At 36.6% G+C, this 24,196-nt stretch overlaps 1 protein-coding gene across 2 annotated transcripts in view; it reads right to left on the reverse strand.

Annotated features, from left to right (window-relative positions):
* Window positions 1–24,196, reverse strand: part of pibf1 (progesterone immunomodulatory binding factor 1) — a 50,668-nt gene that overhangs the window by 7,273 nt on the left and 19,199 nt on the right. Inside the window, exons 11-17 of one of the 2 annotated variants that reach the window (XR_007930002.1) lie at window positions 23,529–23,694; window positions 22,083–22,233; window positions 16,519–16,609; window positions 16,300–16,402; window positions 4,479–4,609; window positions 3,982–4,057; window positions 794–878 (exon numbers count right to left, since the gene is read on the reverse strand). Coding sequence is in view for 1 of the 2 variants with exons in the window: in XM_051892090.1 (XP_051748050.1) it covers window positions 794–878; window positions 4,479–4,609; window positions 16,300–16,402; window positions 16,519–16,609; window positions 22,083–22,233; window positions 23,529–23,694 (727 nt within the window). In the remaining variant the exon portion in view is untranslated. The remainder of the gene's footprint in view (window positions 1–793; window positions 879–3,981; window positions 4,058–4,478; window positions 4,610–16,299; window positions 16,403–16,518; window positions 16,610–22,082; window positions 22,234–23,528; window positions 23,695–24,196) is intronic. The other variant, XM_051892090.1, reaches the window with a different exon arrangement.

The raw sequence follows: 24,196 nt of genomic DNA on the forward strand, positions 1-24,196 counted from the left end.
TTTCCAACTCCCCTAGAGCTAAACAGTTGAGTTTTACCGTTTTCGAATCCATTCAGCCGATCTCCGGGTCTGGCGGTACCACTTTTAGCATAGCTTAGCATAGTTCATTGAATCTGATTAGACTGTTAGCATCTCGCTCAAAAATGACCAAAGAGTTTCGATATTTTTCCTATTTAAAACTTGACTCTTCTGTAGTTACATTGTGTACCAAGACCGCCGGAAAATGAAAAGTTGCGATTTTCTAGGCCGATATGGCTAGGAACTATACTCTCATTCCGGCGTAATAATCAAGGAACTTTGCTGTCGTACCATGGGTGCAGCAGGCACAATGATATTACGCAGCGTCTCTCACAAATGTCTCCATGGTTGCAAGGCACGCTCCCTGTGCAAGCAGGGGGTCACAGGCGCTGCGTAATATCATTGCTCCTGCTGCACCCATGAGAGAGTATAGTTCCTAGCCATATCGGCCTAGAAAATCGCAACTTTTCATTTTCTGGCGGTCTCGGTTCACGATGTAACTACGGAAGGGTCAAGTTTTAAATAGGAAAAATGTCGAAACTCTTTGGTCATTTTTGTGCGAGATGCTAACGGTCTAATCAGATTCAATGAACTATGCTAAGCTATGCTAAAAGTGGTTCCGCCAGACCCGGAGATCGGCTGAATGGATTCGAAAAAGGTAAAACTCAACTGTTTAACTCTAGGGGAGCTGGAAAATGAGCCTATTTTCAAAAAAAGTGGAGTGTTCCTTTAAGGCATTGTGCCATTCTTTTTAATCTGCTGACACAGCATTTACCTCTCTGTGGTTCAGGAGTCTCTCCAAATCTGCAGCCATGTTGTTTTTCACCTGCAGTAGTGCAGTCTTCTCTTTCCGTAGTGCACTGTGAAAATTCATACAAAAGAGTGTCAGAGATATGGTCTTGAATGCTGACAAGTTTGATTAGTAATTTGTAAAAGATTTCAGTCAAAGTTTCATGACTTAACCTATTGAAGTCTCTACCAATCAATTATTTGTGACTATATGCAGCGTTGGGGAAAGTTACTTTTAAAAATAATGCATTACAATATTGCATTACTCCCTACAAAATGAACTAATTGCATTACTTAGTTACTTTTTATGAAAAGTAATGTGTTACATTACTTTTGCATTACTTTTTCTCACCTGGGCTGGGCTTGCTTATTTTTTTTAAAAAAATTTTAAGAACAACACAAAAGTTCGATTTTAAAGCCTCTGCACTTACAGTACCCCCTTTCTCTCAACATGGGGACAAGAGAGATGTCAATAAATGTGAAATTTGCCAATTTTGGGATATAAAAAAACAAAACAAAAGGAAACACAGAGATGTGCATAAATTATAAAAATGTGTAATAAAAACAACAACACATGCGCTCAATTAATGCGGATTTTTTATCCGATAAGAAAACATGCACATAAACTACAATGGAAACACATTTACCGAATAAACTCCTCAATGCGCATCAAAAAAGTCATGTGACTTTCATCAAAATGGTTCAGCATAATTACCTCACAAAACTGTCTTACAATACTGCATTCACAAACAGCAGGCATCGGCCTCTAAAAGCAAGATAACATTACCGAATTTATTGTGTTTCATCTGCGTGCTCTGAGGTGCAAGTAATTAATTATTATAAACAAAAAAGATCCACAGTGGCTACACCTACTGGAGCAACTTACACCGTTCCTAGTGATATTTGGTGTCAGTTTATCAGGAAGTGACTATTTTGTTCTCTTTGACTCACTGGATTGAAAAGATGCTTTAATCGTAAATATTTTATGCGATATTCCAATTTTGCACATAAGTTAAATTCACAACTTTGGATGGAAACATAGCTAGTGTCATCTAACCAACCTACCTCCATGACTTTAAAAGCTACCTGTGATTCATGTGAAATGCAGGACTGAAGGTCACACATGACAAAAACTGTATTTCAACAGAGCAATACCTCTTTGTCATACGTATCGCATGAGTAATGAGTGGTGACAAACATAGTGAACTGAAGGTATTTATTTCTTAGTGTACTGCCTGGGAGACCATTTATACATAATTAACCACTGAGCTGTACACAAACACAACCTGTAGGGCCTGACAGAAGCAGTTAAGAAAAACAAAACTCAAATAAAAGTAATGTGAAATCAAACTGAACTGCATACACCTCACTGACTGCACAGCACCTGTTTGTACAGGACAGGCAACATTCAAAGACTAACCTCTCCATCACTTCAATATAGAGGTAAAGTTCTAAAACTTTCCACATGCAAGAATAGACGTGCCGATATACGGTAATGCGATATATATATATATATAATGATAATGAACATGCACAATATTGTTATCGTAGGCACTTCAAAATACCACGAATAATTCCTTATTATGAAGTTTTCGATTTTTAGAATGCATTTTAAGAATACTTTTCCATCAAACAGTTAAAAGGCTAAAATTTACAATACTGCCTGTATGCTGTGTCAGCGAGCATGTGCGCACTCTTATGTAAACAACAACAACAACGAGCATGAGCAGCATGGCGGAACGAGTGAAGGAGATGTGCTGAATGAAAATCCACATTCACTTCCTGACAGTAGAGCTTTGTCCGAAATCGCGTACTGACAGTGGTGGAAAGAGTACTAAAATATTGTACTTAAGTAAAAGTATTTAAGTACAATACTTAAGTAAAAGCTCAGTATTGGCCGGCTCCTGCGTCAGCATCACACTAATGCGTTGTGCTGCTCACGTGTGCAACTTCGGCCAATACTGAGCCGGCGTTCGGACGTAAACACAGAAGCCTGCATGCACTGTGTTTACTGCGTCAACTAAACAAACGAAACAAAATAACGCAATTTACTTGAGGTTCTGACAAAATGTTCTATTTAATGTAATAAATTAGTTCATTTATAAATGTCTAAAATGTTATAAATGAGTCTATTAAAATATTTATTATTTTAAAAGAGTTCATTAAGTAAAAAATAACTTGGAATTAATGAATGAAGTGGCAGTGGAGTCATTCAGGTTCCTGGGCACCATCATCTTTCAGGACCTGAAGTGGGACAATCACATTGACTCCACTGCGAAAAGGGCTCAGCAGAGACTGTACTTCCTTCGCCAGCTGAGGAAGTTCAACCTGCCACAGGTGCTGCTGACACAGTTTTACTCAGCTGTTATTGAGTCAGTTCTGTGCACTTCTATAACTGTTTGGTTTAGGTCAGCCAGCAAATCAGATATAAGAAGACTGCAACGGATTGTTAGGACAGGTGAAAGGATAATTGGTATGCACCTGCCCAACCTTCAGGACTTGTACAACGCCAGAGTGAAGAAACGGGCAGGTAGCATCATCACAGACCCCTCTAACCCTGGACACAACCTGTTTGCACTTCTGCCCTCAGGCAGATGTTACAGATCTCTGTGCACTAGAACATCTAAGCATAAGAACAGTTTTTTCCCCAATGCTATCTCCAGCTTAAACAGCTAACATAGCAATTACCCCTGTTTTAGTATTCACTTTTAGTACTTGAGAGAGAGTAAAAATTAGTTGTGTATATATATATATATATATATATTTTTTTTTTTCTATTCATCCTGCTGTATATACAATACAAATCTGTATGTCTTCTGTATACCACATTAGTATTATTATTTATTTTACTTATTTATTATTTTCTTAGTTTACTTATTTAAATGTTCTTTCTGTTCTCATGTCATATGTATGTGTGTACCAAGAGCTCCTGTAGAAAACCACAACAAATTCCTTGTGTGTTTGTACACACCTGGCGAATAAAGCTTATTCTGATTCTGATTCTGATAAAATCTTCAGCAATTATCGTTATATGAAAATTTGATGCCATCACATGCTTATGCAAGAACAGTCCCCCTGGCCACAACTAGCCTTCTAATCAAAGATGCTTAAATTTAGAACAGCAATTTACATATTTTTCACATTAGCCCCAGGAGTATCTATAAAGACACTTACACAGAAGAATGCCTGCTTTGCATATAGAGGTAGGAAAATACACCTGTCATTGATTTGTGACAAAGCCAAGAAAAACCTGCCAAAAAAAAAAAAAAAAACAGAAGAAGAAGAAGAAGAAGAAGAAGGAAAAAGGAGGCATCCAGCCACCCATGAATGCACGTACATGCACTCCTACTAAGAAGCTGATAGGTGGGCATGGCTCCTGACCTTTATGAGCCAGGTGTACTGACTTTGCTCCTCAATGAAATGGAATGCATTTAAGATATTTCAGATATTGCCTACGGTTTTTCCTCAGTCAATACAAATGCATACTTTGGAACATATTTGCAGTCATAAACCGTTGCAACTATTGTTACAAAACAAAGGCAATGCTTCTATAATGACTCCACCTATATCTTTTCAAAATAAAACCTTTGTAAAGATTTTAAATGGTGCTGGTTATTTATAAAAAAAGGATGCATCCGCAAATCCGTGATGTTTATTTACTTCCCCTTTACCTCACTTCCTCTTCTAACCGCGTGAGATGGTCTTTCAGCGTGTGGATCTGAGTGTCTCTCTGTCGAACGGTCTCAATCAGGTAGCTATGTGGCTGCTGGGCCTGCTGAAGAAGCTGGTTGGCTGCCTCCAACTAAAATAAAGAAAAAAAAAAATAAATAATATATATATATATATATATATATATATATATATATATACACACACACACATAATAATTCACATTATTTCTTATAGGGATGAATGGTATATCAGTAGCTTACTAGGTTATCAGCTGATATTTCATATATATATTGTAGGCCAATACTAGACATTTAATTTAAAAGGTTAGTTCACCCAAAACCATTGAAATTTCCAAACACTTATGATGCAACAAAGCCTCGTTTACTGAAATCACGTGACTTTGGCAGTTTGAGGTCGTTTGATACACGCTCTGAACCACTGATTCAAAACAAAAGATTCGTAAAGCTTCGAAGCTTCATGAAGCAGTGTTTAGTTCAGTGATGAGTGCTAGATATTGTTGAATAAATTCGTTATTTCCTTTTTTTTGGCACACAAAAAGTATTCTCGACGCTTCATAACATTAAGGTTGAACCACTGTAGTCACATGAACTGTTTTAAATATATTTTTAGTACCTTTCTGGGTGTTTGAAAGCCTAAGTTAACTTGCTCTAAATGCAGGCCTCACGAGCCATCGGATTTGATCAAAAATATCTCAATTTGTGTTCCGAAGATGAACGAAAGTCTTACGGGTGTGAAACGACATGAGGGTGAGTAATTAATGACAGAATTTTCATTTTTGGGTGAACTAACACTTTAATTGTAAATATTTAAATAATATAATTTTTTAATACATATTTTTACATGTTTTTAAATGTAATTATTTGCAAATCTCAACATGAACAATCTATATTTAATGCCTGAATTTACATGTAGCATTTAAAATCATTGATTTTATTTTTTATTTACTTTTAATATATAAAATATGTACACACGCATACATACCGTTCACTAGTCAGTATGATTTTTTTTAAAGAAATTTAACTCTTTTATTCAGCAAGGATGCATTAAATTGACTGAATGTGACAGTAAAGATTTCTACATTCTTACAAAAAAATATATATTTCAATTCATCAAAGAATCCTGAAAAAATACATCATGATTTTCCACAAAAATAGTGTCACAGCGCTTTTTAACAGTGATAATAATAATGATAAATGTTTCTTGAGCATCAAAACAGCATATTAGAATGATTTCTGAAGGATCATGTGATACTGAAGACTGTGGCTACTGAAGACTGTGGCTACTGAAAATTCAGTTTTGCCATCAGAGAAATAAAATTACATTTTCAAAATTATTAAAGTAGAAAATAGTTGTTTTAGATTGTAATAATATTTCACAATATTACTTTTCTTTATTATATTACGTTAAAAAAACTTACCAAGCCCAAACATTTGCACGAAAGTGTATATACAGACTGCAAATTGGATATAACAATTTTTTTAGGAATACATGAACTACTTATACTCATCAAAAGGACACATCTAAAGTGCAGTCCTTTAAGCGATCAGTTATAATTCCATCTGCCATTACATAATTATGTCAAGCCATCAGTCAGTGACTGTCAAGAATGATAAGATATAGAGCATGAAACAAAAGATGACTTGTGGACCAGTTCACAGGTAAGATCTTGCTATCTCTGGGCTTCTGTGACAGGGTGCGGTTCTTAAAGTCTGCATGCAATGTGAGGCTGCTGCTGTGTGGGTGGCTAAGTGAGCAATCTAAAGGAATTTGGTAAAGAAAACTTGGTTTTCATCTTCAGTGAATTACAAAGACATACAAGTGCCAATCAGTCATGTCTGACATAGTAAAGGTCTGTTTGCTAAAAGCGGAGGCCAGGTTCATGGTAAACTCATTAACACTGCTCAACGGCTCTTCCAATTGGCTGAGGATAAGCTGGAGTGTGCATCTGATAGGGCAAAGGAAAAGGGCGATCACTTCATTCCTACAAGGGATGAAACACGCGACTGAGAAACGTGATGAATGTAAACACGGCATAAGCTTACGGGCCAAATCCAGTACATCAACACATTGATGTTTCAGGTGCTTTGTGAGAACACCAAGCATGACTGTTACGGTCTGCTATTATCTTGTTATGACAGCTTTAAACGTCAATGAAAGGAAAAGCTTGGATGTTATGTCTGAGGAGCAAGTCTAATATATATATATAAAGTGCTTTTTTTCTTGGGTAGTTTTGAAAGATGCAATTAAGTTTTCTTCCCTCTGGCCATTCCTTATTAGCCTGGTGTGCCAGACCAAAATGTAAGAACACCGTTCGGCACTTTTTGTCTCAGCACCCTCCTAATAAGACAATGATAATTACCTTGGTGACAGTGCATTATTACCCCTTTTTAAAAGTAGATCTATTCAATTATTCATGAATCATTTTACTTCTGCCCAAGAACAGCGTGTACCAGGGTTAAAATGTGGTGTAAAAGGGCAGAAAGGAACAAGTATAGACTTGTGATGCCTCTTTATTAAAAGCTAATCCAAACTAATCTGCATGACTATCTCTCTCATTTACAGGATTTACTGTATATAATAATATATATGTATATCATTTTTATATGTATTTATATAGATCTTTCTCTGGATACAGTACAATTTACAATTAAATGTAATCAAACTTTCTACCAATCCAAGTACCAATGATTTATTTATTTTTTTGGTCTTTCAGGGCACTGATGTGCCGATTTATATGACATTATGCTTTGGATTTATTAAAAGGACTAAGACTTTATAGTTTAAATAAGCAAAAACTGAGCAGCCCAATCCAGATATATGGTCCAGATGTATACCTCTGTACACCACATCCAATATTTTCTTTTTTAATGTTTTTTTTGAAGTCTCTTATGCTCACAAAGGCTGCATTTATTTGATAAAAATACAGTAAAACAGTAATACTGTGAAATATTATTACAAAATTATTAAATTTTTATTATTAAAATAACTGTTTTCTAAGTTAAAAAGTTATTTATTCCTGTGATGGTAAAGCTGAATTTTCAGCATCATTACTCATCATTAATCATTCTAATATGCTGATTTAGTGCTCAATAAACATTAATATTTTTCTGGAAACCGTGATGCATGTTTTCAGGATTTTTTGGATGAATAGAAAGTTCAAAGGAAATCTTTTGTAAAATTATCTTTTGTAAAATACTCTCACTTTTGATCAATTTTATGTATCCTTGCTGATTAAAATCAAAACAACAACAAAAAGACCCCAAACTTTTGAATCAAGGTATATAAACTTCTCTCATCATGGCAAAATATTGAAAAACTAGAGAAAATGATTTTTTTTAATTTTCTTGATTATTCAGATGTGGAGCAGACAGGAGCTTCTTACCGCAAACAACACAGTTATGGGAAAATATTTTGGCCATGCTTTTTTTCAGAATAGGAATTTCAAAATATGGGCCGATCAAGCTAGGAATTGCTTTGAACTTTGTAATAAGGATGGGGGTTTACTATTTGAGCAGCATAAACAAAATTAATGTAATAATGTTTTTTAATGCCATTGTTCAACTAACAAGACCTTCTGAAGGTCAACCCATATGAACTATCATTAACAATACTGATTTAAGTAAACAATACGCACCTTCATTTTGAGACATTTAAATGTCAATAAGAGAGTCAGATATGGATCAGTAACTGATTCAAGTCTTTTTGAATTATTCATTGAATGAGTCATTTACTCACATATAAGACTACACTGGCATTGCTGTATAATTTTGCAAAACATGTTTTATTGCAACCGTTTGGAAGTACACTGTTTTTTTTTTTTTTTTTATCACCAAGAAACACTGAAGTTCTCTGTGGTCAGATTAACCTGGATTAATTCAATTAATTCATTTTAACATCCTGCACTAGCCCAATTTCACACTATTCAGATTAAACAAATTTAACACCAGAACTTCTTCTTAAGTAATGGCAAGCTGAGGAAACCTTTACATATTGTACTTCGTTCTGCCTTCAAGTATATGGATTTTAGCAAGAGGTACACCACATCATATCCGAAAGTTGTCTTTCTAAGAACCAGAGACCTGTCGACTAGGTAACTTCACTAACTCTAATTACACGGCAGAGTTACACAATAAAATTTACAGTAATTTTATTGCTAATTCTTGCCAAAAATGGCCATTAACGTGGAAATGAATCACGTCATTGTAATTGGAAAGTGGATTGGAAAGCAAAACATCCTAAAAAAATCTATAAAATAAGTTTTATTTTAGACTATTCTAACCTGCATCATTCTCTATGCCCCCTTTTTGGTGTGAATTTGTCAGTTCTTGTGATTTGATTTATTTTTATGTTGTAGTTGTATAAATGTAAACAGGCTACAGTGTTTTAATGTGTAATAAATAAGATCTCTCTAGTGTTTTCCATTGTAAACAGTGTAATTCAGTGCAAGTACATAGGGTCATCTTGATTGCATTTATTTATTGCAGCCTTGGACTGAACAACAATTAGGAAAGAGAATCCTTGTTGACAATACAATCTTATCTGTGGGTTTGGGTTAGCCTGAAAAAATAAATAAAAGATTCTGCTATCGCAGTAATTCTGTTGTTAACTTATGTTCCAGTGAATACTATGCATATTATCATAATACACATTGATGACTGTTCACTAAGCACTATCATAGGCTATGTATTCTATCTTAGTAATAAGCAGCTGATATGCTTTAAATCACCTACTGAAACCAATTACGTGTTGACTAACTGATGACTAACAGCTCAAAATCGCAAGGGTTGGACTTTTTCAGCAGCTTCTGTACATTTTAAAGAGACATTCATAGAGTTTTTTTTTTTAATTATTATTATTATTTTATTTTAATTTTTTATTTTCATCACACCAAATAGGGTGTTTAGTCAAAAAGTTCAATTATGGTCTCATCAGACCATAAAATCTGCCACATGCCAACTGAAGCAGAGATGTCACATGACAATGCGCAAGCTAACACAATACTGTTTTACAAATTGGGCCTTCCAATTCATTTTAAGGATGATGAATCTCTTTATATTATGCTTTATAGTCATAATCAATTTATATAATTTTATAGAGATCTTATTGCACTATAATTTTAAGGCATATTCAGAAGGCCAAAAATAGGTAATAACATCCACAATGTAATTGTCAAATTTAAAAACATTTTACTATTTTTTTTCTACAACTCTAATATTTACCACAGCTGAGTAGAGGATCAATGCATGTAAAGAATGAAGTTGGACTTTCCAAAGCACTATTTTGGAAGAAAGCTGATCCTCGAATGTTTCTGTTACAGTCTGTAGTACTTTCTGCTATTTTTGAAACCACATCACTGACCTCGTGAACTAACAAATATTCTGCTAAAGTTACGGAATATCTGTAAAAGCAAACATAGTACAATGATGATTTAAAAAGAGAACTTAAAAAACAGAAAACACATTGTGCCAAGTTAAATATAAATGCTGTTCTCTTTTCTATTTCTAACTGGTTAAATATTTCAAAATGTTTTTCAAACTCTAGGGAAATTTTTGTCTCGCCATTTTAAGCAAAGACGGTTGATTGCGGTTTTGTTTGAGCTCTGACCCTGAGCTTACCATAAAGACAAACGCAAATAGAACAGATCTTAAATGAAACTGAAATCTGAAAGGCAGTTAGGACTAGAACACACTTTGTGTACCACGGTTTGCATTTCAACTTAACCTTTTCAGAGGTTATTACTATAGCTTCAGAATTTCGCCCAAAAATGTCAATTCTGCTATCATTTACTTACTCTCATGTTGTTCCAAATGCATTCTTCCATGGAACACAAAAGACATTTCGATGAATTGTACAGAAATTGAAATCTGATCATGTCATGTCATGCACGGATGGATGGATGAAATCCAAAGCTATGGTAATTTTGTGCACAATCTCCTTTACTTGGTAATTCATTGGGGTGGACTGGCAGACTTTAGAAAATGTACATGACTCCTGCTGCTGGATGCTTTTGTAGCATTACTGAACACATTATTGAAACACACTTAGTGACCTCTCAGATAAGAGCAAACATGAACAAAAGCAAGGTTATACTGAGGTTTTACAGTTCAAGCTTTTAATTTTGCTATCTTAATATTGGACCTAATGTGTTCTAAGGGCAAGTCAAACCTCAAGTCATAGTCTTTGTTATTCTGCTCACTTAATTGATAGAGGTGCACGTGCAGTCCAATTTATAGAGACACTGTCTGTTCCCCGAATAATGAAGTCAAATAATACATTTACTGCAGGATCTAGAAAAAATCTTATTTGTGATTAAACCAGAAAAAAACTAAATAAATTAACAAAAACAATTTATAAAGCTTGGGCTCCTAAACATTTATCCCAACCACTAAAGATAGATTCACAAATAACCTGCCTAATTTGTCTCAGCTGCTCAGTGTACTCATAAACACAATTTAACCTGATGAAATGACTAGCAGTATGGGCACTATCTTCTCTAGTACATTAGAAACTGTTGCACCCATCAAGGTTAGAGAGAAAAGTACCATGGTACAACAGTATTACTCAAGGTTTCAAGAGAGAAACTCATAACCTAGAGCTAAAATGGAAACAAACTCATTTAGAGGTCTTTAGAAACACGTGGAAAGACAGTATGTCCCGCTATATAAAAAAACAAAAAAAAAACTCTAAAGCCGCCAGGGCCGAGCATCTCTGCAAACTCATAGGAAATATCCAAAATAATCCAAGGTTATTATTTAGTACAGTGGTTAGATTAACAACTAAGCAGACATTACCTAAACTGAATCTTTCATCACAGTTTAGTAGTAATGACTTTATGAATTTCTTCACTGAGAAAATCGAAAGCATCAGAAATACGATTTTAAATGTAGGCTACAACCTTTGACAGCGGTTTATGATTCAGCCTCAATTATCGCCCCTCAAGAACAATTGCAGTGCTTTAAAACTGTAGGGCAGGGCTATTCAAGTAGTTTCATTAGAGGGCCGAATTATCAAATCAAAAAGATGACGAGGGCCGGTGGGGGGGGTTTCTTATTGGTAAGAATTATTTTATCTATAATTAATATAGGCTTAAATGAAAATATTCTGACAGTGAGACCACAGGTAAAACCATACATGGCTACTCACTACTACCACTGTCAAATTATATTATAATATGATATGTTATATAGGCCTATAAAAAAACGCCTAAATGCAGGTAAAACCTATACACACCTTCACAAAGAAATGAATTCTATATTCTCCTACCCACTTAATAAATATATTGCAATATAAATGGCTACAACATGGTATTCAATATAAATATTCCACATTTCCATAATCCATGGTAAATTACTACAGTTCATTCATGGTAAATGTTTGTAAGTGTGGTGATTTCGGGATTTAAAAGTCTTCTATCTTCATTCATGGCACGTTTCTCCTGTTTTCCTAATTGTTGGGAATATTGAGGCTGTTTCATCCGATTTAAAACTAGTTTACTCATCGAGTGTTTTGTGATTTGTAACCGAGAGGAGTGTGACGAATTGAAACGTTTCTTACTGGATGTCGCAACGCTGTTTAATAATGGTGACTGGGAATAAATGCAGCTCCTTTAAGCTTTCGTTCCGTTATCCACTGGGCCATGCTGCATAGTTCAAAGTAAACTAGTGAAACGCCTGAAAACAGTGCTATTTGTTCCGTATTTGTTGTTACTGACCGAGACCAGAATCGAGACAAAAGAATGATTAATTCACGAATGATTGGTATCGCTGGTTCAGTTGACAGAAATATGGGACACACATAATAACTGCTGAAATATTCGCACGGAAAATGTTTCTCAGGTCAGTCGTGCATGGTACGAACAGTGCAGCTGCAGGCGCCACTGCAGCCACCCAACCCGATCACGAGAATGCGTATCAATAGTACGTGTGTGTGTAATCTCATAGAAAATATACGTCAAAATGAGTTTTGGCGTGCATATGATACGCACTTTACGGCGTGCATATAATACGCTTGGTAGTCTTGGGTAGGATTAGTGGTGTGGGTGCCCACGGGCCGCCAGTTGAATAGCCCTGCTATAGGGCATGAAGAGCTAAATAAACTTATTGCATTTAAACCAACAACAAGTTTATTAGATCCAATACCCACTAAATTACTGAAAGAGTTTTTACCTAACAGAAGAGCCTCTTCTCAATATTATGAACTCGTCTCTATCTCTGAGTCATGTCCTAAGACCTGAATTCAAATTGGCTGTTATTAAGCCTCTCATTAAGAAACCACAACTAATTGGCAAATTACAGACTGATTTCAAATCTTCCATTTATATCTAAAATACTAGAAAAAGTTGTGTCCACTCAATTGTGCTGATTCTTGCAAAAAAGTAAAAAGAAAAAGGTCTCTATAAAAATTTCAGTCAGGATTCAGGCCCCATCATAGCACAGAAACCGTGCTCATTAAAATTACAAATGACTTGACTGCATCCCAATACTAGCTTTACTTGATCTTAGTGACATATTCATGGCATACTCATAGATCATTACAAAATTATACTGGTATTCAGTGACAGGCATTAAGGTGTTTTAGATCGTACTAGGGCTACATGATTACTCAGAATTAAACCGAAATTGCGATTTGGTGTAGAGAAGCTCTTTGATCAGTAGTAAATGCATTAAATTCTTATAACGTGCATTTGAAAAAGCAACACGCATCAAACATCTTCCTAAACTTGTAATGAGAAGCATTTATAAACCTGCTGTCTAACAAAAGACAACATTTAATAACATGTTTTTACTCCAAACTGACTTCATAACATCAGTTGAGTGTTTAAAATAACTTCCTTTTGTGAGCTGATGTATGAATGAAACAGACATGTTTAGCACTCAGTAATGCTCACTTCATCCTATTTTGGGTAAAAAATAGGAAAAATACAGGATACAAGTGTACAGGAGGTTTTCTTTTTTTCCCACACAGTGGATGCATAAGTGGCTCATATTTCATATTAAAGACATGGATGTTTTTGATTTTGCATACCTCCTGCTCAAAAAATATGAAATTGCTGTCCCAAATTTATCATAATATAATATTTTATAATAAATCCTTAGACCTTTGTAATGATTTATGATCATAGACTGCCTGCATGTTAAAGGAACACTCCACTTTTTTTGAAAATAGGCTCATTTTCCAACTCCCCTAGAGCTAAACAGTTGAGTTTTACCGTTTTCGAATCCATTCAGCCGATCTCCGGGTCTGGCGGTACCACTTTTAGCATAGCTTAGCATAGTTCATTGAATCTGATTAGACCGTTAGCATCTCGCTCAAAAATGACCAAAGAGTTTCGATATTTTTCCTATTTAAAACTTGACTCTTCTGTAGTTACATTGTGTACTAAGACCGACGGAAAATGAAAAGTTGCGATTTTCTAGGCCAGTATGACTAGAAACTATACTCTCATTCCGGCGTAATAATCAAGGAAATTTGCTGTCGTACCCTGGGTGCTAGTTCCTAATGTTGTGCAGCCCTACAAACAAGCACAACTATATTTATAATATGTAGACATATTATAACTATACATATTTGTTTGTATACATATTCTAAATATCCTACACACACACACACACACACACACACCTGCATGTATACGAATTTCATTTGTTTAAAAAAAAAAATCACATTTTAAATTAGATAAGATTAGATTAGATAAGTCTGATATATTACTTATTGGACCAAAAACCTATACACAGAATCTCTTAGAATACAATTTGCATTTAGAAGGATGTACTGTTACTTCATCCTCTACAGTTAAAGACCTGGGTGTTATGTTAGACAGCAAACTGTCTTTCGAAAATTATATTTCATGTTACAAAAACAGCCTTCTTCCACCTCAGAAACATCAACTAAGCTACGAAACATGTAATCTGTTTCTGGTGCAGAAAAGCATTCATGACCTCTAGACTGGATTATTGTAATGCACTACTAGTTGGTTGTCCTGCATCCTCAATAAACAAACTACAGTTAGTCCAAAATGCAGCTGCTAGAGCTCTTATTATCATCTACACTGGTTACTGAATCAATTACAAAATATTGCTACTGACTTATAATGCCCTAAATGGTTTAGCTCCTGTGTATTTAACCGATCTTCTATCGCCCTATAATCCATCACGTTCTTTAAGGTCTCAAAACTCTGGACTTTTGGTAGTACCTAGGATAACTAAGTCCACTAAATGAGGCAGAGTGTTTTCACATTTGGCTCCTGAACTCTGGAATAGCTTTCCTGATAATGATCGGGGCTCAGACACACTCTCACAGTTTATATCTAGATAACAAATCTAGATGTCTAAAGACATCTCTTCATCCAAGCATTCACATAATGCATCTCATAACCTTGCACTCCAGTTATTTCAGATCAAATGTACATAACTACCTATTGCTTGGAATGTTATGAACAGCAGCTATGCTAATTATTTTCCATTTGCTTTTCTGTTTCTACCTCGGTATGCCCATCCTGAGGTAACTAGAGATTACACCAGCTCCGTTTTGGATCCAGCCTCTTACGAGGACTTCAGATGACGGCAACTCTGAATCAACATACACAACTGCCAGACTTTCCAAATATTGTAATCATTATGATCACAACTTAAAAGGAAAAATGTGAATGAATACATGATGTTAACTAATTGCATGATTTGTAATATCATTGAACTGTACATTTCTGACATTTGGACATTATTTTGACACAGTCAGCTCTGATAACAGATTACTCTTTCTGCTTTGATTGTATGTTTGTGAAAAGCATTATACAAATAAATGCGAAATGAATTCATAAATTGCCTCTCATACACCTATTTTAACAGCATTTTTTTTCTATTTTTTTCCTGAATATCCCTTTAAAACAACAGGTACACAACACACACACACACACACACACACACACACACACACACACACTCCGTTTTGCGTTGAGTGGTTCTCTTCCTACAAGTTGTGCATAAAGGGTGTGTTCACACTTGTAGTTTGGTTTGCTTGGTTTGTTTGGTCCGGACCCAAAAAACAAAAAACATTTAGTCCTGGTCCACATACCTTTCATATTCGCCTTTTTTAACACCGAACCTAAAGATGTAGGGATACGTTCACAACCTGATTGGTCGGCTTTTATGATGTATATTTCATGATGGAACTTATTGAACATCCAAAACAATGCTGTGTGCTTGGCTAAATGCGCTCGTATGTGCGTGCACATGATGGTATTTTGACCATCTCAGAACTCGTGAAGAGCTTATAAAATGTGTAAAGGAGTCAAAACAGCGCCTGGAAACCCTCCGTCACACACACAAATGATGATCTGCTGCAAGGAGTCGCGGTTCTGATACCCGTACCTATATGACAAGAAAAACCAGGTATGCTTGAGCATTCTGTCCTTTTTAGGGTTGCATCTTGTGACATCTTGTCCTGTTTTTGGTTTGTTTACATGTCTTTGGTGCGTTCATATTAAATTCGAACCACACCAGAGTTCGTTTGGAAGTGGACCATCTTTTCAGCGGACTTGATCGGCTTGTTTGGTGCGCACCAGGGTTCGGACGGTAGCGTTTACACTTATTCAAATGAACCACACTAACAGAGCAATTATGCCAAGTGTGCAAACACTGTAAACATTTTTAATGCACAGCTAGGCCGTGGATTATCCCTTACACACTCAAACACACACACAAAAATGCTTTCTACTGCCAACTTCTTTACTCCCACCCACCCAGGTACTGTATGTGTACATGTGTGTCTATGCATTCTTGTCAAAAGACTGAAATGCAGCACCTCTTCAGAGATCTGGCTGCTGTGCGCCGTCTGTCTTTCCAGGTCTCTCCTAAGCAGCGTGTTCTGTTTCTCCAGCTGCAGAACCCTGCGTGCCAAGTGAACACTACACACACACACATTCAGAAACCTATGATTAGAGTCACGCAGACATAAAAACAGTCAGTAAACAAAAAGATGAGCTTCTGGTTTTCAAAGACGAGTGACCTTCTCAAACTTCACCTTTGCTTCAGTCTTCTCTTGGCAGTTGTTGGAATGTTTGCACCATAACCATATGAAAACAGCACCCTCTCTGCCTCATCTTCATTTTCAACTACAAAAAAAAGGAGGAAAAAAATTATGTTTAAGAGCAAGCATGTCTAGACCACCCAACTAGTATCATGGCCAGAAGGGAGAGCACTAATAGGACTATAAACAGTTTTCGATCTTCTTACAATACATACTGTGTAGGAAAGTTTATGTAGACATGAAAAATGGTGAAGTAGTGTTTAAACAGATTATGGTGAGAATGAGGCTGAGACTCAAGAGCAAGCTTTTATAACCAATTAAACAAGAACATAAAGGCCAAAAACAAACAAGTATATTCAAGATAAATGAAAATCTTGTGCCAAGTTTCTAGAAATGTACTCTTTGTATTCAATGTTGGGTTCATTTCTTTTACACAATTTTCAAAAATAAATAAATAAATAAATGACATGATTAAAATGTCATGTGCTGTAACCATCAGGCAAAAGTAATTTTTCTTTACACACTGAATCCACTTGAGTGTCTTAATTGTTATTCTCCCAAAAAGTTTTAAAAAATATTTTTAAGGTAAAAAATTTCTTACCCAGACAATAAAGGAATCAAACACATTACATACTTTTATAAAGTTGTACCAGGCAGGAATCAAACCCACAATCTTTAGATCACATGCTTGTTGCTTAAAGCTGTGCGCCACTTGGAAGACACGCTTTCACCCAGCTATGGGTTCAGTAGTTCAGTTGCGAAAGAACTCAAAATGAGGATTATGTAGAGTATCTCACAGAAGTGAGTACACCCCTCACATTTTTGTAATATTTATTACATCTTTTCATGTGACAACACTGAAAAAATGACAATTTGCTACAATGTAAAGTAGTGAGTGTACAGCTTGTATAACTGTAAATTTGCTGTCCCCTCAAAATAACTCAACACACAGCCACTGATGTCTAAACCGCTGGCCACAAAAGTAAGTACACTCCTAAGTAAAAATGTCCAAATTGGGCCCAATTAACCATTTTCTCTCCCCGGTATCATGTGACTCGTTAGTGTTACAAGGTCTCAGGTGTGAATGGGGAGCAGGTGTGTTAAATTTGGTGTTATCGCTCTCACTCTTTTATACTGGTCACTGGAAGTTCAACATGGCACCTCATGGCAAAGAACTCTCTGAGGATCTGAAAAAAAGAATTGTTGCTCTACATAAAGATGGCGTAGGCTATAAGAAGATTGCCAAGACCCTGAAACTGAGCTGCAGCACGGTGGCCAAGACCATACAGCGGTTTAACAGGACAGGTTCCACTCAGAACAGGCCTCACCATGGTCGACCAAAGAAGTTGAGTGCACGTGCTCAGCGTCATATCCAGAGGTTGTGTTTGGGAAATAGACGTATGAGTGCTGCCAGCATTGCTGCAGAGGTTGAAGGGATGGGGGGTCAGCCTGTCAGTACTCAGACCATACACTGCACACTGCATCAAATTGGTCTGCATGGCTGTCGTCTCAGAAAGAAGCCTCTACTAAAGATGATGCACAAGAAAGCCCGCAAACAGTTTGCTGAAGACAAGCAGACTAAGGACATGGATTACTGGAACCATGTCCTGTGGTCTGATGAGACCACAACATGTACTGTGACATACTGAAGCAGAGCATGATCCCCTCCCTTCGACCCCAAAAACACCTCCAAGACGACCACTGCCTTGCTAAAGAAGCTGAGGGTACCTAAACCCTATTGAGCATCTATGGGGCATTCTCAAACGGAAGGTAGAGGAGCGGAAGAGGACTCCAGTGGCAACCTGTGAAGCTCTGGTGAACTCCATGCCCAAGAGGGTTAAGGCAGTACTGGAAAATAATGGTGGCCATACAAAATATTGACACTTTGGGCCCAATTTGGACATTTTCACTTAGGGGTGTACTCACTTTTGTGGCCAGCGGTTTAGACATTAATGGCTGTGTGTTGAGTTATTTTGAGGGGATAGCAAATTTACACTGTTATACAAGCTGTACACTCACTACTTTACATTGTAGCAAAGTGTCATTTCTTCAGTGTTGTCACATGAAAAGATATAATAAAATATTAACAAAAATGTGAGGGGTGTACTCACTTCTGTGAGATACTGTATATAAATGCACCACGTTAGATTTATTACGTTCAGATTAGATAATTCTCAGAAAGACACAATGTCTGGAAGAGAATCAACTTTTGCACCATTTCGGGCCACAGTACCTCTTGCGGTCTGGGCATGTTTCACAAAGGAGTCAAACGACCTGAAAGGTTCAGTGCTTGTTGCAGTACGGCACTAGTTGACGCATGTTCAACAGGCTGCTGAGGAGAGTTTCCAAGGCAAGAACGAGTATACAAAAGCGTTACTTACCATTTTAACTGATTAGCATGCTAAGCTAACTTAACTGCTAATGTAGCTTATGGTTAACCCGATAGCTGAAGAGCGACATTAGAAAGAATGGCAACTGATTAGCATGTTAATGATAAACAAAATGATGGAAAATGAAAAATGACATACAGTATCATCAGAATCGGCATAAGCCAAGGAATGTATTCACACAAAGAAAACAAAATTTGGATAATGTTTCCGAAAGTTACGTGTTTTCGCAAAAACAAATATCTCTGGAACACTAGGTTGGTCCTAGAGACCCCAAAGTTGGTCAAATTACTATTCATTATCATCATCACAAGTGTGCCAACTTTCATAATTTTCCTATGTTCCATGCATAGGGCTGCCACTGACTGCAAATGGGGAAGGATAATAAAGATAAAGAATACTAACAGCTACAATAGAGGCTTGGCCCCTAATAATAATAATAATAATAATAAATGACTATTCCAAACTACTTACTTACTTTTATTCCTCATTATGATTTTAAGACATTATGGTCTATATATCAAAGTTAAACTTAATTCAGAAATTAAAAACAGGTCATTGTGTGTATGAACTGCATTTTGGGCGGGGTTCACATTGGGCATGTCTGCTGCGCTTCGAATCAGAGTGCAATTGTTCCTGGTGTCCCCTGCAGTATTGGTCTGGTTTCAGACTCACGTGATTCTATTGTTGGAACCATCACTGCTCTGTCCCGTGAACATGTTGAATCTGCCGATGTAATACAACTGTTTGGAAAACTGTGCTAAAGCGAGTCTGAAAGAGAGAAAGGGAAAGGGGGGCAAATCCATAGCTAGAGGCTTTTGCCCTCAATGGTAAAAAAAAACTAGCCAATCACCATCGAGTATTTGACTTTCAGCGGTTAGAGTGTAGAGAAAAAAAATCTAGCCTCCAATCATCATTTTGAACCAATCATTGTAGAGATGTAATTTATGTGATAATAGTTTGAACTGCTCCCTCTGATAATCTAGCAACTACGTTAATTATGGAGGGTAGAGAATATTTAATCACCATTAAATTTACCAAGATGTCATTCAAGCAGCAACTACAAATTAAAAATAAATGAAGACCCCACACACTTAAGCTAGGCTACATCAATCATCTTCACTAAACGGCCAAACATGCTCTTTTAAAAAAAGGACATTTAAATAGACAGCAGGATGTTTTTTTTCTTCAAGTGATAAGTGTGTGAAATTATATTTACATCGTCTTGTTGTATTTGTGCAATGTCATTTTCTTCATTTTTTATTTTAATTTATTGACAGTCTTGAATCCATAAACAGATGTTTAGATGACATCAAATTGTGGCTGTCTCAGAACTTTCTCTGTTTGAATGAGGACAAAACAGAATGTATTGTTTTTGGCATATCCGACCTGCCCAGCGTCTCAGCTCCTGGTCTTGTTGCGTTGACCCCCCATTTTAATCACGTTGTGAAAAATTTGGGGGTGAAATTAGACAGCAGTCTAAAATTTGATAAGCAAATTGATTCTGTGGTCAGGGCAAGCTTCTTTCAGCTCCGGCTCCTAGCAAAGGTTAAACCCTTCTTGAGCCGTTGTGACCTGGAGAAAGCTATCCATCCTTTTGTTAGTTCCCGCATAGACTACTGTAATGCGCTCTATGTGGGAGTTAACCAAGCTGGTTCAACGTTTGCAGCTTGTGCAAAATGCTGCGGCCCGCCTGCTCACTAACAGTCGGAAACACGAGCACATCACACCTGTCCTATGCTCCCTGCACTGGCTTCCTGTCCAGTTCAGAATTCATTTTAAAATTTTGACATTTGTTTTTAATGTAGTCAATGGCCTTGCACCTTCCTATTTGTGTGAGATTTTGAGCCCTCACCGACCCAGCAGAGCTCTACGATCTGCTGGGCAACATCTGCTGGAGGTCCCCCGGTCCCGGTGGAAACAGTGGGGCGATCGTTCTTTTGCAGCGGCTGGTCCAAAACTCTGGAACTCTCTGCCCATTGACTTATGTTCCATCACTGACCTGCCTTTGTTCCAAGCCAAACTTAAAACCCACTTATTTAGAATGGCTTTTAACAATTAGTGGCCTTGTGACACTTCTCTTTATTTTAATGTTGTAATGTGCTCTGCTGACCTATTTGTACTATTATTTGTTATTATCATTATTATTTATTTAATTAATTTATTTATTTTTTGTTAATGTTGTACAGCACTTTGATCAGCTTTGGTTGTTGGAAGGTGCTATAGAAATAAATTTGATTGATTGATTGATTTTAATTAAAGCAGGTAAGCAAAAACAAACAAACAATCAAAAATCTTTGGGAGAGGATCCTCAGACCTCAACAATTTAGAGTGCCGCCTCTATTTTAAAAAACCACCAGCCGCCATTGGTAGTCTCAGTGTGCTCCTGCATCAATTTTTCATGCTAACCATGCTGTTTTGAATTAAACTGCCAGTGTGAAAGCACCCTTAATGTCATTTTCAATTAATAAATCCAGGCAAAAATGTAATTGACCCATAAACTACAGTTACGGGCAATTAAAAAAAAAAAAAAAAGATAACTAAGTTTAACTTGACAACAGCGATAAGGAACTGTATTCGGTATCAACTTGCATTTCTAGCACTAGGCATTCTTTTTCATGTTTGATCTATGCAGATTTGATGACGTTAAAAACCTGTTGTTAACTTGTTGGAGTTAAAAACCTGTTGTTAACCTGAGGGATTTTAAAACCTGGCTAAGCCAGCCTTTTGCATCACCTCAGCTCAGTGTCAGCATATTCACTGATGTTTAGAAGAGGGTTGTTTAAGGACAAGGCCCTAAGGCCAATTTTTCAAACCATCATCAGGTCTGATGTAGTATGGCATTTTGAACATACATAAGCAGTGGAAAAACAGATATGCAGTGTATTTAACATGCTTTAGATTTTTACAACATTACAACATTGCTTACATGTGTTTTTGCAGCAGAACTGTTTCATAAAACAGAATCTTCATCAGCACAAATTTTACCACAGCTTTGATGACTTTAAATCTACAGAACCATATATGCAGAAATAAGACCCTCATGTCAGAATTTAAGGAAAATGTGGCCTCACAGACCATTTAATTTCCATGTGCAACCTTTGCTAATGTGCTAGTCTTATCTTATCTTTGGCCTTCATTTGCAATGACTGAATCAGTCTCCTTTCTTACTCTCTGCAGCCTGCATGGTAACATCGTCCAGCTCCTTTTCCAATCGCTCGTATGTCTCCAGTCGTGCTTGATGTTCAGAATTCTGGGCTTGCAGTTCGGTGATGCGTTTGTCTGCTGATGTCTGAAGCCCGTAAAACTCTTTTGTTAGAACCTGCATCAACAGATCAAGAGAAGGACAAAGATATAACGACAGAACTTGAGTAACAAGGGTGGTGTCATATCATGTTCAAATAGGCTTTATGATGCTGACAAATATGTACAATCCTTATTTTATGAGGCTGGTATGGGGTTCAACCCTTGTCTGGTGTCTGAATGGGTTAAGAGTCAGTGTGGAGCTCATTACAAGATTTATATATTCAATATATGACATTGGAACAAATCAAATCATACTGCAATATTTATGAAGCAATCCCCCAAAAAAGAAAATTCTATTACCATTTACCCGTATGTCATTCTAAATATTTTCTTCTCTCTGTGGAACAGAGAAGGAGAAATGTAGAAAAAAGGACTGGCCTTTGAATTGGGATTTATGATGCTGAGCTTTAAAATGACAAAAATGCACCATTAAAGCAGTCCATATGACTTGTTAATGGCTTAACCAGCTGCGGCTCGTCTGTATGGGCACCAAAATGTTCTTCCAAAAACATAAACCTCTATATATAATGAATTAATAATATATTATAAATGTTTTCAGCATTCTGCAACAAATATTCTTCAGATTTTCTAGACTATTTAAAGTCGTAATGTGAGCAGGATATATTAAAAAGTAGCGCAAGGATTCGGCAGGCATGTATTCATGATACTTATTGAGGCAGCTGGTCTCGGAGCCCTCCCTAGCTCCACAGTGCCCTACAAATTTCCAATGTAAATCTGTGGTGAAAAATGGAACTGCAGCGTGCACTCATAGAGAGCCATTGGGACAGATTTCTGGCTGCCCAGCTTATTTTCACGTAAGGTAAACAAACCTTACATAACCTCGCTTTTTTGTTAAAGTTTTATGTTAAAAATTATTTTGACAATTACATATCCAACACTGACTGATACTAATAAATAGTTGTATAGCTTAAGAAGAGTTGGGAGAATTGGACATCAGTCATATGGACCTCTTTTATGGTACATATATGATACTTTTAATGCAGCTTTTCTGTCATTTTGGAGCTTGACAGCTCAGATCCAATTTACTTGAGTCAGTAAATTCTCTTTTCGTGTTCCTTGGAAAAATGAAAGTCATGCAGGTTGTAAATGACACAAAGGTGTTGTAAATGATGACAGAATGTTAAAATATTCCTTTAAGGAGTTAACCGCTTGAACTACTAAGCAATTAACAGGTTTTGACTTGCAGTGAGGCTAAAAGAAATCACTTTGTTCAAGTTTTTTATGTACATGGCATTTTTGCCATACAGATTTAAACAAAATGAAACATTTATTTATTTTACAGAGCCTTGCCTCTAGTTTTTTCTGGTGTTTTTCACACTCTATTTGACAAAGGCTGAGGTTCCTGGCTGTTTCCTCCTGGACCATCTGGGAACGCTCCAACTCAAACTTTTTCAGCTTCACCTGGTTAAGCAGTTCTGCCACCCTGCTGTCTGAACCCAGCTGCAGCTGCCTGAACCTGGACACAAGCACAAAGAGAGGATATAAGGACATCTGCATTCACTCATTCTACACATCAGTGAAAACAGAAAACAATGATTCTGCAAAATTATGCCATGCAAAGTTATTTTAAAATCAAAATGACACATATGTGACTCGTGCTGGCAAAATGAGTCGGAATGTGCACAGGCTAATTTCGAGCTACAGGCAAAACAAGTGAAAAATGTCAATTTTGGACGAAATTTAGGCTTTCACAAAAATTAGTTCAGTAAGCCCTCATCTAGCAATCCCAATACTCCAAATAGCAATTACACATCTAAAAGTATCTTTATTTGTACATTTTCTGAGAGGAGTACCTTTCCTTTGACCATGAAAAATTTTGTTTTTCTCTGCTCGCTTCTGGATGATTGGCGCTTCCCTCAGCACAAGTTTGGTATTTTAAAGCGCTGCATTCCAACTTTGTGAATATTCATAGCGAATTCTCGATGGCATGAGTCTGAACCAACGAAATGTGATTTTCA

The sequence above is a fragment of the Ctenopharyngodon idella genome, chromosome 1 (genome assembly GCF_019924925.1).
Source record: "Ctenopharyngodon idella isolate HZGC_01 chromosome 1, HZGC01, whole genome shotgun sequence".
Lineage (NCBI taxonomy): Eukaryota > Metazoa > Chordata > Actinopteri > Cypriniformes > Xenocyprididae > Ctenopharyngodon > Ctenopharyngodon idella.